The following is a 16,464-nucleotide window of genomic DNA, read 5'->3' as shown; positions in this document are numbered from 1 at the left end:
ATAATTAAATTACACGTGAATACTTCAATGTGGTAGACGAAGCTTCACTGTGCTTTTTTGCCCCGCCAATATCAACATGTCTTGCACAGACACTTACGCCTGAAGCAACATGTGCGAATTCGCTCATATGATATGCCACTTCTGTACTCTATTATTACCTTTTTTCTTCCTAGTGTTCTATTGAATAGTAACGCAACTTTGCGAGCAGTCACGCGAAATTCTGGCTTTTGCGAAAGATGGCGCAATGGCCTTCGGCAAACGCTGTCACGAAGGTGCCATGGCAATGGCATTTCGCGTGCGACCGACTCATTGCTAAAACTCCAGCATTAAAAGCTCGCGTCACATCGTCGCTTCGGCTGCTGCCGCTGGCGCTTTTAATAAAGCAGAGCTCGTTAAACAGGAGCGACGTACGCACCGAGAGTGCACAGAAATTAACATGCAGATGTGTCGCCCGTGAGCATGACCGTTAATAATTCCTTCGCATACAATGTTTGCGCCGCAAGCGTTGCTGCGTGAACACTTTCTAAAAATGCTTGCGAGAACTTTTTTATTGTTTTAAGGACTTAACTGGTACGAAAAAAATATGGTGGCAGGAAACATGGACGCTGGAATATTTTCGTTTGGTGCAGCTGCTGGAGTTTTTTTCTATAATGACGTTAAGAACACAAAGCTGTTACGACATAACGAAGAGGTTTAATCTGAAAGTCAAATAGGGCACTGGGTTTTATTCGGCTGCGCAAGCAACCTGCTTGCGCGTCTGTGCATGGCGTTCGAAAGCTGCTTGCTTGGTTGTAATTTAATTGAAGGATAAAAAACGCCTGTAAGGCATGGTAGGTTCCGGTTTGTGAAATTGTAGTTTTCCTAGTCATAGTTTTTGTGAAGCTAACCGTATACCAATGAACGTTTGCCATTAACCAAGTGTGAGTATGCGGTCATTTAAAGTATTGCTTAGCAGATTCCTAATATAAGGTTTCACGGCTTATTTGAGCTGCCAGGAAGAAGACGAATACACCAAAGTAGAGCACACACACAGTGTGAAGCCGAATGAACTAGCCGCCATAGCTGCTGTACTGGTAATGTAAGGGTTATTTTCAGCGTTTTTGTTAATTCACACGCACCACTTAAAACCGACACTGAGGTCAAGTTGCGAAGAATTGCGAAACGCACCGAAGTTAGCTTATGTGCAGGCCATTTCATACTCTATCTAAAGGACAAGTCCTATGATGATTGCGCCACGTCATTCGAATATACGGTGAACTCACCATTGATTGAAGTCGAACGGACCTAGGAAAACTGTTTGACCGAAAGTTCACTAAACGTAACATTCATTGAGATATGGTACAACGTTGGACATAGCAGATATATGTTCAGATGAGTGAAATGCAGTTTATTCAAAAAAGACATGTGTTGTATTTGTTTGCACTGGAACGCTTACAGCGCAAGAAGAGACGAAGTGGTCCAGAGATGGCGCGTACAATGTCCATTGGAATTTGGCCCCTGTCTAGTACCTGAATGAGTTTAAAGTAGTGTGATAGAGACCAGCGCTTCCGTTTTGTGGAACCTATACAAAACTGGGCACCGCTTGCGCTGGTGTGTTGGTTTTCCGCAAACTTAGAATGACTGAACAGTACCGCTAGGAAGAAAAAAAAAAGTGGCTGATCGCTCCGTCATAGAAATCGGTATGACACAAGAGTTAAACATGTATTTAGAGAGCTAGTTGAGCGTTTATTATGCATTTTTTGTCACGAGGGCAAAGCACTGAATGCAATAGCAACAAACTGGAATGTCACCTGAATAGCAGCAGGCACTTTGGAACGTGCAGTAAGCTGCCCAAGCAAAAGGACCCACAGGAGAAGGGCCAACCACTGTCGCAGTTGCGACTTTGTGTTTTAACGGCACGTTCCTTCAGCAAATGCAGCCGCTGCAGTGAACAAAGTGACTTTCGTGCGCTCTGTAACTTCAAGGTAAACTTGCAGTGAAAGTACAAAATGTACAATCCTCTACCGTGACGAGATAAGCGCGCGTGCACGGTTACGTCATCTTCAGGGTAAAGAGCAGGTGGGGCGCGCGCGCATCGCGGCGAGCAGAGACACGGCCATTCAAGAGCGCCGTGTTAACACTTTGTGCCATATCACTCGTAATAATGAAAACAAGTGCTTTCGAAATCTGTGTGCTGCCAGCAGTAAGTGGTGGTGTATACAATTAGCCCGCCGTTAGCATGATGAAGAACGTAGCCTTTGGGGCCGAGTTGTATCGATGACGGAACTCTTTTTTTCTTCTGAATTTTTCTTCGCGATCTGCCGGTATACGTTTGAAAGCGTTATATCCCTGACCAAAATACGTCAATGAAGTCTTGGTCGACAGGGGCATAAAACACTTTTGTGTTAGAAAAAGGACCTGACTCGCACGTTAGTGATTTTCGTCTTCAGCGCGACTACTCTGCCTCGGCGACGCTGCACGCACTAGCGAAGCGGCAGCACCACGGATGGGCGAGCCATTTTAAAAATTAGGAGGTGACACGCATAGACTGCTCTAATGCTACAAAGCGCTGAATTTCTCTGAGTTAAATTTAATTTAATTTACTGTTTTTCATCTTGCTCATTGCAGTTACGGGATGGCTTTATGCTCTCCCATAGTAGAGTATCTAGTACTTTAAATTGTTAACCACTTTCTTTAGGCACAGAATTTAAAAATGAGCCTTCGTTGCACCTTATTTACAAACAATCCAGGGCACTCAGATTAGGTTCGTTCAACTGAAAGTTTCTCTATTTTGAAATTCATTTAACTCAAAGTTATTTGTATAAAATTCACAAAAAGACCACTAGGGAATTTCAAAAAGTTCGTTATTTTGAAATATTTGTTGAACCGACATTCGTACAAATTAAGAGCTCACACTAAATCATAAGGTGATGGTGATTGTGTCTTGCACTATGCTGCAAATATTTAAAGCTTTATAAAAAGGATGACATCTTTAAACATTCTTGCACCAACTTTTTGACATCTTTAACGTGAATGCATATAAGGCTTGGTTACCGTAAACATAAGGCTTTCTTGAAGTGCTAAAGAAAAAAAACCTGCTATGTTTTTGACATCTCCGCATGGCTGCTCGACTGATTCGTAATATTATACTTCTTGCCATGTTTGTGCTTTTTTAACTATTCTTTTATCCGAATGTGTGACAGGTTATATCGTGTTTACTTCCAGAGAAGCCAGACAGCCCCCGAAACTTGAACATTAAAGAGGTGACCAGTCAGAGCGTGACGATGTCTTGGATGCAACCGTACAGCGGAAACCTCCCCCTCACCAGCTACATCGTTCAGTACAAGCGGGATTCAGGTAAATGGCTCATCTGCGCTCTTCAGCGGCGACTACACGAACGCTATATTCACCCGGGTAGCTTCTCCTTCTACATGAGCCATATATTTGTCCATTACGTCCTACTGTTTTCTGTTTGCCATATATATGTCCATTCGGTCCTACTGCTTCCTATTTGTGTCCTATCCAGCACCAACTAGTTCCCCATCTGTTGTCTTGCTGATCATGCAATGGATGTCATTGGCGTCGTCCTTCCTAAAGGGGTTTGTATAGGCCACGGAGGTATAGGCTAACCAAACCCTACAAATAGTGCGCCATGGTCTATCAGTGGACACGGTGCCCATCTGCTGACCCTACGTTTTCAGGCTCAATCTAGGCCACGGCGGTCGCATTTCAGTAGGAGCAAAACTGGAGAGGCCCGTGTACTCTGCGGCATCATGCACTTAAAAACGACCAGATGGTCAAACTTTTCGGAGCCTTCCGCTACGGTGTGCCTCCTAATTGCGTCGTAATTTTGGTATACGTTAAAATTCCACATGAATAGACCAACTGGAGAGGGCGTCGGTTGCGCTAGGGTAACTCTTCGGTCATTCTAGAGACGGTTTGCACGGACGCCACTGAAACCGCCATGTTGAAACACCGACATGATGGAACGCGAAGTTTGTCATGAAACATTAGTGTTATCAGTACATCATATACTGGTTCTTTTGCTATTCATATTCAAGCTGCAGGTCAAATAACGTTCTATCGAGGTCTTTATCAAAACGAAGCATACTTTTTTATTGATAAAATACATAAGAAGATGTTGGTGCACAAATATGACGCCGGCTACTCCTTTGTTCTTGAGTGAAAGTTGAACACATATTTTAAAGAAAAACATACAAAGCAGTACACGTAAAATAGAACACTCGAGCACAAATTAGCAAAAAAAAAAACATCAATACGCACATATCACAACCCAATGACAAGGAAATGTTGGAAAGTCAACAAATAAAGTCTCTGATAATGTCCCTCGTAAATATTCAATCCAACCAGCACAGAACAGCAGAGCACACATCTGGTTCTTATGAAGATCTATTCACTCGTGTGTACCTAACAGTCGACACATCATTCACTTCAACACACACATATGATCGGTGTCATATGATACTGCGCATAATAAGAACGACATGTGTTATACAAATGAAGTTAGTTATTTCTTAGTACTTGTTAGCAATTCCGCTGTCTTGTAAAAAACGTTTTAACGCTTTTAAAGAGTACGTATGTAAAACTCCAGTTGGCCACGGGCCCAGAAGTTTCTTGATACTGACCGGTCTGCGTCTAATGCCAACAGTTCCCATTTAAGACGGTGTCTCAGCGGGTCATGATGTGGACAGCCTTTGAGAAGGTGACATACATCTTTATCTATAAATCTACAATCGCATTCAGGAGTTTCAGTTATGCCAATTCTGTGCAAAAAAATAAAGTTTTGTGTATGCGGTGCCTAGCCTCAACCGGTGAATAAGAGTTCCCATACTTCAATCTAATGCTAGCGTAATTTCGAATTCAATGAATATATCGATGTGATATAAATCACGGACCTTTGTGTTTTCTTCAAACCAAGCAGCTTTGCTCATTTTGAAAGTTGTAGACTTTATAATACTGATCAATTTTATTTTCTAAACTGGTAAAGAAACAAAAACATCTTTACGATGTGCTTGTCGTGCCGCTTCATCGGCAACTGTGTTTTCACGAATGTTGCAATGGCCAGGTATCACTGGAATTTAATCTCATGTTGCGTCTTGCTTGCTTTGATGAGCGCTGCCAGCGTTTCGTATGTCATACTATCGCTAATTATTCTCGTGCTCGTACTGGAGAGTGATCTTAACGTGGCCTGTGAGTCGCTGAAAAATACCCTTTTTCTCGCGTGTGCTGCCGAGTTTGTGAACTTTATAGCATACAGAATAGCGAAAAGCGCAGCTGTAGTAGATGACGCCTTGTGACATATTTTTAATAATTCCTGAATATTGAGTTGGGGTATAATAAATGCTGATGTTAAAGACTTTTTTGTATTACTTGAGCCATCTGTGTATACGTGTATGTACCCTGGATACCGCATGTGTAGGTGATAAAGAGCTAGTTGTTGAGTAGCTTGGATGAACATGTCACTCTTTCTGATGATGCCATCTACTGACAATTCAATGCTTGGTATTGCAAGCAGCCATGGAGGATAGTCAACTTCAAGGCTCCAAAACTTATTTCTTAGTAATTTATGTAGATTACTCCGTATTTCTTCATGAGCATTGCTTTTATCCCTTCATAAAATCTCCAGTGCCAATGGGTGGTCTTTGTGTTGAGCCTGTAAGCGAGAAAATGGTGGCATGTTGTCTGCTGCCATAAACTAATGTAAGCCGTCATGTTGAAGCCTTGTTGTGCGTTGATGACGTCCGGTGCGATCGGCCAATCATAGACACCGGCGCGCTCCTGTGACCGCGTAAGTAACGTGGTGCTGCTTTGTGTGTTGTGCAGAGCAGTGGACCCCGGACGTAATGTCAGTGCGCAACTCCCCCAGCGATCTGTCCGTCGTGGTGCGCAACCTGAATCCCGTCACCACGTACAACTTTCGGGTGGTCGCGGAGAATGCTCTCGGACACGGAAACCCCAGCGAGGTGGTCAGCGTCATCACAAAGGAAGAAGGTGGGCTGCCTCTTCAGGCGTCTCGCGAGTTTCGTTGCTGCTGTTTCGGCTGCTATGGTCTTCCCAAGCCTTTTTTTAATCGAGTTTTTTTATCTGTCGTATATAAAAGATATATTTTTGCTGCCAATTATTGCAACATGCTACGTTAAGTAAATATTTGTAGCAGGTGTTCAGTCTCTTTACGCAAAATGAATGTCAATGGTAATTGTAATGAAAGCATGTAATAGGTGCACCCTAACTGCTCAATAATACTGTCCCTTGCATATCATCGTATTTTAATGTGTGATTCAATATATAAGAGACAGTGAAGTTAGAAACTAAATTTCATCATAATACTTCAGTAAAAATTTTTAATACAAAAATATTGACTAGAAAATGTGCACTTTACGACAACGTTGATGTCTGTACAGTCTTTCTGCTGTTAAATGTTCAACTCTATCATTGCTCAGAGTAATCAGATGGTAATCATGCACGAAGAATATAATCTAGAAATCGTGTGTTAATAAAGCTGCGAGATCGTTTGCATAGACGATTCTCCGATGCGTAGTATTTGATAGTGGGATCGATATTGCCACTAGTACAAGTTCTGCAAGCCTTATTTCCATAGATGCTGGCAGGCTAGTATGTGCCGCTGTTCAAAAGAGGGCGAAGAGGCACTTGCAGAGAAGACGATAAAGTCATATTGCCGTTGATCGAATCAGTCTGACGTCCTTGTGCGCTATTATCTACAAGTTTCAGTTACGGTGTAACGTGAAAACATTAACGTCAAATTTCAGGTGCCTTAGATTCGTAGTTGGATCAGAAAACTCTAACTATATCGTTGTCACGTACATCGTGCACACTTACAAAGCCGCTCGAAGAGTCAGTCGTAACCAAAATTGTATGAGCTTAAACAAAGCGCAAATACAGATCCTAGCAACTCACGGGGCAAAGGAAGGTGGCGTCATCAAGCGGCATCAAGCTCAATGAGAAATATTGATTGGTTGGAGCTGTTTTTGGCGCATCTCCAAGGGAGCGCTAGCATCCTGTGCCTTCGACATAGAGCTTCCTGAAACTAACTAGAGGGGACTCTGGTGCTGACAATGTCTAGCGACCGTGTAAATTATCGGTAGTACATGGCTTCGCCTAGTCTTCACGCTTGCACGCGGCAAACACACTTGTGTCTTCGTTTATCGTGGTGTTTTCGTTTTGTTTCGAATGAAAAAAAAAACCGTTTTAAGCTTCGTGACCTGATTTGAATTGGTGAGCCTAAAATGTTAAGGTGGTTGAGCGTAACTGTCGAACATTTGCCCATTGATATTTCGTGACAAATGACCTTCAAGCCACATGAAGTCAGAAAGAACATGAAGTAAGAAGAGTAGGCGAACACATGTACTACCCATAATGCCCACGCTCACTGAAGCGCCGTGCGTTTCAGCTCCCATAGACACTAGTGCCGGAATTCCCTCTAGTGTACTATTAAGAAACTCAATGGCGTTCGATGCACATGCAGCGCATTTCCGCCGGCTTCCTATGACTATTGCCACCAGCTGTCTCTGCGGCATTGTTCTGTGACGCTTTTTTGCAGTCATTTCTCTTTTTGTCGTGCTCAGGCAATCTCACCTTGAAGTACAGCGCCACTAATCTAATATACAATTAGGACATAAGACACATCAAAACGCAGCATTTGTGATGCTAGGTAAAAAAAATTATTATTGATTATGTATGTGATGAAAGCCACACAGGTGAAAGCTTACGGCTCCTCTACATAGTAAGGGGTCATTTTCTCGGGCTCGCGATTTCTTCACTTCTGCAGTTTCCTACTCTACCCTATTATTATTCGTCCTGTGCCGGCTATTCCTAAAATCTTGTGACTGCATGTCAATTATATAAGCAGGGGTTCATTTTATTCCCTCTCCATTCCTAATTTTGCATTGACCTCCACGAATCAACACGTCTGAGAACTAGTATATTATACGCAGATAGATTGACGACGTCATGAAACAGAGAACGGCGACTTCAATGATGTCAGTGCATTTTGTTATACAGTCATGTCTTATTTTTGGTTAGCTCTACTTCTTGGATCGCCTTCATGTCAGAGTGCAAGCAAAAAGACGTATTTTACTGACACCTTACAAGGACAGGATAGCTTGGTCACTTTCTTTTTAGACACTTTTTCTCATAAAGAAAATTGTCAGCGAACAGAAAGTTTAACGCGTAATTTGCTAAAAGGAAAACAGACCTAAAATTTTTTATAGCATGCTCGGAATTAAAGTTTTCCCGACACAAGCACAAAGTCATATTGCAGCTTTTTTTATTTTAGTAGATGGCCGCTTCTCATTCAAACAATAGGTGATCGGGGTTTCACATAAAAATTCAAACACCATGAAACGCATATTGGTGAATCCACAGAGAGGTAAATGTGGTGAAATAAAAGCGTAGTACGAATTTAGCATGCCAAACATTTTGTATCAACATTGATTAGGCAGAAAACAACAGACAAAATGTTCAATAAAATAGCTGCTAATGAGGAAAAAGCACACTCGAATATACTGTAAAAAATTTAACTCGCAAGAGTTAGCGAAAATTCAAACATCGTGATGCAGTGCTTTGTGTTCCTAGCTCTGTGGAAGTAAAAAAAAAAAAAAGACGATCATGAAGAAGGAAAAAAAAAGCTTAGAGAACATAAGATTGCAGTTTAAATACCTCAGGGTCGCGAATGTAGACCACCTTGTCTTGAAGATTGTTCGGGTATGATATGTGACGGTGCAGAGCCCATTATTTAAAATTATGTGTTCCTCGGAAGAGACATCGCAAGCTTGAATGATGGTGAACACGCCGAGATAGTACAATGCGCATCAGTAAGCTGTAGAGTTGATGTGAGATGGCTGCAGATTATTTTATGAAGCAGGTGAATAAATGCAATCTTCCTATGTGAGTCCAGTGATGGAAGTGATAGCTCCGACTTCATATCACACATGCTTGATGTTCGACCGTAGTTGCCGATGATGAAACGAGCTGAACGTTTTGGTATGAGTTCGAGGGAATAAATAAGGCATGCTTTTGGTGAGGTAGCAATATCGATGATGCAAATTCAAGTTGTTGATGAACAAATAATAAGTAGGCTCGTGTTCGTCTATTCAAACTTGTTGGGCTAGTTGGTAACTGGTAATATTGTGGACAATTTAGCTTATCTAGAATTGGTGTAGTGGACGGTGTGCCCTATATATTTGTTTTACGTATCCAAGTGTACGCAATACTCTTGTGGTTATTTTCTCAATATGGCTAGACCACAATACATCTCGTGCTAGGTTGATGCCTAGGTGTTTAAACATAGGTTTTTCGCAATATTATTACAGCGAGTGAGAGAGTACCGTGTTAGTGCGCTTGCCAATTAATGAAAGTAACTTGCACTATATAACTTGCCTAATAATGGTAGATTCAAGGGAAAAACGCTTGCAGCACTTGAGCGTGGGTAAAGCACGTTTCTACAGCGACTGCTCAGCTTTGCTTGCAGTAAAAATTACAGAATCGCTTGTTTCTACTTGTTTTATGACATATATTTGTTGAAACAAGAATGACTACAAGTAAACAGGCTTAAACCACACGGCGTATACAGCAAACTACGTGCTGTGTAGACGCAAGCAGTAAAATAGCAAAAAGAAAGTAAGCAGGGTCCGAGTAAAGCAATTGCAAAAAGAGGATGCGTACATAATTGCATGCCTTATCTAATATGATCAAGAAGCCGCCCATTAATGTAAACTGCTAAAATACGCATCTGACAAGAGTACTGGCGAGAAATTGTTGAAAGACGTATATGCACATAAAATCCTCCCATGGCTGAAGCCCAAACATCAATTTCCGAAGAAAGCAATTCTGATGTGGCATATGGAAGAAAATGGTTACTTTGAACAATGCAGAGTAGAGACATAGCCAGAATAGACCACATAACGCAGGCGCTCACTTCTGATGGGGATTCATTTCATGAACGTGAAAAAGATAGGCAGAAAATTAAAGCACGTGACTAACGCCATAAAAAGATGACTTGGGGCTACAGCTTTCCAAAGGTATCTCTAGCCTTTTTATGGCAATCTATTTTGCACTGAGAGAGAGAAAGTTAGCGCTTATGTTGTGTGGTCTTTTCTATGACCCATTTCTGCGTTGTTCGGAATAACTGTGTGTACGTACCAACAAGCCAGCTTAGCCAGCATGAATAGGGAGTTTTGAAATAGTGTACGCTAAGTTAGCGGGCGTTGCGGGCGTAGCATTTGCGTACGGCTGCCACACGGTGTTTTGAATAGCGTTTGTCCCGCAAACGCTAAAGCATGCTTACAGCACGCTCGCTAACCGCAAAAGGGGCTTCGCTGGCCTTGCCGGCTACACGCTATTTCAGATTTGTTTGCGAGTGGGCCACAAACGCTACTGGTGGTTGGTGTTATGACGCATGCGCAATGATAGTGACCACAACAGAAAGGTTTGTGGAACACGCTTAGAAAACTTCCTAACGTGAAAGAACACTCACCGCTTTAGAGCGTTGCGTTTACGGTGCAACGTAACTTAAGCTACACTTGCACTAAAAAGGCATTCGTAAGGTCCAGAAGTGTAAAATGCCGTAGAAGACTCGATGACATTTTACACCTTCGTTCATGAGCTAAAGCGCAACATTTTTTTCTTTCTTCTCTTTTTACTGCCATTACCAGTAAAATGACCAAGATGTCTACCATCCATAATATATAGTAATATAATGTAATATATGTAAGCCGCAATACAATGTAATTTTTAATGTCCAACACAATAAAGCTGTTACACATTAACTTTACTCTCATAGAATCAATTCTGTTTTCTTGCTTCTTTACAGCCCCAAACAACCCCCCAACTGATATCAAGATTGAGCCCACAAGTTCCAAATCAATAAAGATCAAGTGGAAGGTTTGTATTATTACCTCATTTAAAAATATTGGTCTAATAGATTTCTTTTTTTTTCTAGTAGGAGTTGGGGTACAAAGATTTCCCATATTTACACAAATGATTATAAGTAATCATTGAGAAAGCAGTGTATATGCAGCGAAACTTTAACGCATATACATACTGACTTTCCTTTTGGTAAGTAGCAAGAAGAAGCTTAGGCGAAAAGAGAAAGAGCTTCATCGATGCGCTCGCACTTTAATATGAATTTGCATAAAGAGTCGTGACACGACTCGCTTTCTTGCTTACTTGCTATGCTTGGAGTTTCCTGAGGCGTAGGCGCCGTAATAGCCGTAGAGTCTTGCGCGCACGGCACATATTGGGAAAACCATCTGTGATTCACAAGAAAAAAATTGTGTTCACATAGGCAGAGGTTCTCAGTACCGCGGTGTCATTAACAAACACGTTGGGCCTTGTCCACGCATCGTAGCGTTTTATATCCAAATATTCAATTTGTGTCATTTCGTGAAAGTAGTACTAGAGCAGATATGATCTTACCACACAGACAAAAGTCTCACACTTAAATCGTCTGGCTTTCTACAGGCTCCTCGGTCTGAAGATCGTCGGAGCCCCGTGAAAGGATACTATCTGGGCTACAAGTTACATCGTTCTGGGGAGCAATACGTGTACAAAACCCTGGAGAGCTCAAAGAGTAGCGATGCAGAAGAGTTCACACTCAACAACCTCCGTCGTAACACTGAGTATTCTATACGCCTGCAAGCCTTCAACTCAGCCGGCTCCGGACCAGCCAGTGAAGAGATAGTGGCGAAGACACTTGAACATGGTGAGCGCTGGTGTACATAAATGATTATTCTTCACGCGTTGCACATTAAGAGTTACTTCCACTCTGGGGGGCGGTAACTTCAGCTGCAATAAACAAATGTCTTATGGTTAACTTAGCATATTATCCGTGAACTCAGGTCAAGTTCATGCGTCTTTCCAAAGTCGAATATGTGTCTTGAGTGCTAGTTAATATTATTTTACTTAGTAGGTCAGGATGTGTTCCTACTAATATTTTAGAGGCGGGTGGTTACCACGTGACTATCAGAGCAAATGGGGTGGTAGCTAATAGAACGACACCACCGCGGTGTTACGGTGCGCTGTTCGATTACTCGGCTACTGATCTGAAGATCGCGGGCTTCAGCCCGGCCACGGAGGTTGCATGTTGATGGAGGAGGAATGCTACCGGTCCGTGTACTCGATCATGTCACGGCACGTTGAATGGCACCAGGTGGTCGAAATTCTAGGATATCTCTACTAAATATATATCATAGTTTTGACGCGTAGAATAATCATATCCTGGTCGTGGCGCGTAAAACATCACGTATAGTTACTTTCATTAATATAGCGGCAGAATATGCTTGAAGGCATCTCATCAGCAAGGATATAGTTGTTATGCTTGTTGAACGGGAAATATTTTGCTTAAATGCTTTATATGATATGTTAGGTATGTTTTTTGAGTAAAATTTGTGTTATTTCCCTCTGTAGTCATTGGAGGAACTCTCTTGGAAATTACGACGTTTTGATATAGTAGCTACATTGCGAAGCGTTTCTCTAGGTTTAGGCATATGCAGTACATCTGCCCGTACGTTGGCTACCTCAAACTCATCGTGTTGTGTTAATTATAAAGATATGCCCATGCTCAGATTATACAAGCTTTGCCTAATATGCTGTCAAGCAGCTTCTTAAGGAAGAAAATAATAATTCATGAGAGAAATAGGTTCAACAGTTGTGTACATAGCTGCAAAATTAAAGATTTGCTTCTTGGTATAAATATGCAGTCTGTAATGCTCTATTATTTGTATTTTTTGTACTTGATGTGGCGAGATCAAGGTAGGCACAGTAAAGGCAGCAATAGACTTCTTTATTGAATAGTTCTCTTATAAACAACTTCATTCCGTTTTACAACTCTAACTAAATCTTTTAATAAATACTGTATAAGTAGCGAGCCCTCATATAAAAACAAAACAATCAGGCATAAATAATTTACACTTATAGAATATACTTTTTTGATCGGTCAGAGTAATAAAGACATAAAAAAGGCACATTATTTCTTAAACTTTTCATTGTAATCTGCTTTACGAAGCACGACACCAAGGTTTATTAACACAGTGTTCACCACCCTGTAAGCCCAACTGTGGTGGTCTAATGGCTAAGGTACTCGGCTGCTGACCCGCATGTCTCGGGATCGAATCTCGGCTGCGGCGGCTGCGATGGGGGTGAAAATACTCTAGGCCTGTGTGCTCAGATTTGGGTGCATGTTGAGAAACCCAGGTGGTAGAAATTTCCGGTGCACTCAGCTACGACGTTCCTCATGATCATTTGGTGGTTTAGGGACGTGAAACCCTACATATAAATAATATACCATGCTGTAACAAAAAATATACGCGTTCCATGTAATTAGAGAAATGCTTTGCTAACTTTCTAGTAAAGGCAAGAAGCATGTTGAATCTAGAAATAGCCGATGCGCCGTCTTCCGTACGTAGTGCGAAAGTTCTTCTCGGAAAATATTGATTGGTTTCTGGAATCTGTCGGCAGATGCCGTGACGGGTTGTTGGTCGTGCCGAGAGTTTGGTGGCACCGAGAGGTTTGTTCGACCTTTAGGCGCGGTTCGCTCTATGGTAATATAATGAGACTATATAAATACAATGGTTCCAAGCCTAAAAAAAGACTAGAAACACAGAAAAGTTGCATATGAGCATGTAATAGTGTGCTTGATTGGGATGGTTGGTGCTGTATGGTATACACGACGAGTATAGAGCGCGAAAGACAGCACGAATGAAAAGGAAAGAAAATACGGCGCTGGACTTACAGGCAACGTTTATTGCAAAAAAAGTGCAATGTATTTTATTTTTACCGAGTACTCCTTGCTTTAGTGATGTCATAAAACCAGGTAGTGCTGCGAGGACCAAGCATCCACAATTTGCGTATACACATATGGTGGCGTGTCTAAAAGAGACGTGAACACGATGATCATTTTTTTACGTCATCGTGGCGGGTTAGCGCTGATAATAGCAGATAACTTCAGAAGGTTTGCAGTTCGAAGTTCAAGAGTAATACCTTCTCTGTAAATTGGCAATTTTGCGTACTGAATCATTTAGCAACTAATCTTTCTATATTTGTAGTTTTCATTGAAATATTCTATAATGATAACGTTGGCCATGTAATAATGGGCAGTTTCTAAAGCGTGGGCGGCGCTGATAAAAAGCAGCAGCACATGTATGCCTACAACTACATTTGTAGAGTATGTGGATCTCCTATGACTTCAATAATAGGGGTCTATGTTGTCAGTAAAGTAAAAACATCTAACTTACAGTTCTTTTTAGTACTTTCTTGCTTTAGATTAAGTACTCAAGTTTCTCGAAGTCCTCCGCTGTGCAAGAATGTGTTATGCATATGCATTTTATTATTCACATAGCATTAATGTGTGCTTATGAATGGGCTTACATGAAGCAAAGTGCATTATGTCTGTGTTTTCAACAAGAATGCGTGCGATCAATGAAACGGATCATTTCAGTAATAGGGCGCATGAAACGCGGAAAGAAAAGGAGAAAATGAAAGCGTGCGCTTTGTTTTCATTTCTTATTTCTCGAGAAAAAATTAACACTTCGAAATATTGTAACACAGAAATCTCTAAGAAATGGCGACTTCAATTCTTCGTCTTGATAGCTACCATCGGGAACAAAATGCAAGCGTTTGTGTTTGATATCTTTCTGAAAGTTTTTAGAACTCTTGTTTCAATAAAAAGGAAGGTAACTTTGAAGTGTTCAAAATGAAAGTGTAACACAGCAACGTATTCTTCTACTATACCATTGGAACTCTCTGTGTGTAAAATAAACTCTACTTCTCTGCAGTGAGGGTATCATGCTAGCCTAGCAAATACTTTCAGCTTTGCTTATGCTTTCTCAGTTACGGCTTTAACTAAAATAACGGAGAACACGTCTCAAGATGAGGGGAAACAGTGTTGCAGGAAGAGATATAAATAGAGCGAGAAGGCTGTGTTGGGACGCATCTTCTGTTACCTCGCGTCCAGAAAGATTCCGTACAGTAATGACAGTAGCCGCAAAAGACCTTCGCTGTACACTGGCGCCAGAATTGTTATCGCTTCCGTGTTGGAAGCGTACCCTTGTCTGACGCTTCTGCTATCCAACTCTCTATATTCGCGCGTTTATAACGCAACACAACATCCAAGGCGTTCCTTTCCACTGAACGTTGCTTGGAAACGGTAACGTTCCTTCACGCTTCCGCCATCTCCTCTTAGCCTTCAGGAAATGAACGAAGAGCGTCGCTGAGTCAAGATGCTTGAATGCTTGGTAAGGAAGATAGGAGTGCTTTAACGCAGCTGATGTTTCGGGAAGGTCACGGTGTGGGGATCTCAACATTACATTGTTAAGCGACGCTTGCTTCGCGCTGCCGCTCAGGTTGCACACTTGAAGCGGATGCTAGTTGGAAAGACGAGACAGGAGAATCTGGGTGCTTAATGACAACTTCTTTATGGAATTAAAAAAGGATACTTCTAGGGGCTGATGTTTCGGGATGCTGTCCTTTCTTTTTTGTCTCTTTGGCATGGTTCCACCCCAAGATCCGCCCAGCCCTCCTTTGGTACGGGTTCAATCAACGACGGCGACGTCAGTGCACCTGCTGTGGGAGCCGCCCGACATTCCCGTCACAGGTACAAAAACTGTGAATTTCGCTATTCCTTAGCGTCTTTGTTTTATATGTTCATCGAAAAACTGGTAATGGTATGTTAGAAGTTTAGATGTATATTGACCCTTTCTTGACTAGTCTGAATATTTACCATTCAATTTAGATATATATTCATTAGCCATGCAATAATCTGATGACTCAAGGAATAATGTACATTTGGGAAGCACAGTGACTTACACAGCACAGTTAATTGACAAAGCAAAGTATCAGAAGAGAACTTGAAGGGATTCCGTAAAAATAATAATTTAGCCCTCTGGCAGAGTTATGGAGAAGCGTTTTCTTTGTCTTTAGTTTTGTTAGCCAAGTACATTTTGTGTTATATTTATGAAACAAAATACAAAATAATTGTGAGTTATCGAGACAATTTGTCATGGACTTTTCACCTCGGGTCTGCGGAGCAATCGTTGACATGGTCACTGGCATTTCGGAGATAAGTTATTTCCAAACTTTTCTACACTTATGTTCGTTGAATCCAACTAATCTCTTAATTCACACGCACACCTTGCTACATATTCTTGTATAATAGACAAGCACAAGCTACCTATGCATCTGTGTATCATCTGAGCTGCTTCAGAACTGTGAAGTACGATGAACTGTGAAATATTTGTTTTATTAGCATGGTGTAAACATTAGGGAGTGATCGAATTCAGCTAACAATCATGCAGAGTGCCCATTCTCATTTATTAGCCCTGCACGTATTTAAACTTTACACGAGGGGCTTCACAGTCCTTATTTTATATTAGCTGCTTGAGTCACTAAAGCTGATAAGCAAGCCAAATGCCTTCCCATTGAGAGATCTCTCTGAGACGTGCTTATATAATA

General features: G+C 41.5%; 1 protein-coding gene across 5 annotated transcripts in view; it reads left to right on the top strand.

Moving 5' to 3' along the window:
• The window catches only part of LOC119169563 (cell adhesion molecule Dscam1-like), a 491,221-nt gene that overhangs the window by 401,702 nt on the left and 73,055 nt on the right, over positions 1-16,464 (top strand). For all 5 annotated transcript variants that reach the window (XR_012886621.1, XM_075876196.1, XM_075876190.1 and 2 more), the window contains exons 14-18: positions 3,205-3,336; positions 5,824-5,991; positions 10,829-10,899; positions 11,479-11,719; positions 15,518-15,607. Coding sequence is in view for 4 of the 5 variants with exons in the window: in XM_075876196.1 (XP_075732311.1) it covers positions 3,205-3,336; positions 5,824-5,991; positions 10,829-10,899; positions 11,479-11,719; positions 15,518-15,607 (702 nt within the window). In the remaining variant the exon portion in view is untranslated. The remainder of the gene's footprint in view (positions 1-3,204; positions 3,337-5,823; positions 5,992-10,828; positions 10,900-11,478; positions 11,720-15,517; positions 15,608-16,464) is intronic.

The sequence above is a fragment of the Rhipicephalus microplus genome, chromosome 2 (genome assembly GCF_043290135.1).
Source record: "Rhipicephalus microplus isolate Deutch F79 chromosome 2, USDA_Rmic, whole genome shotgun sequence".
Classification (NCBI taxonomy): Eukaryota; Metazoa; Arthropoda; class Arachnida; order Ixodida; family Ixodidae; genus Rhipicephalus; species Rhipicephalus microplus.
The sequence above is the reverse complement of the archived record's forward strand: the minus strand, read 5'-3'. Positions and strand labels throughout refer to the sequence as shown.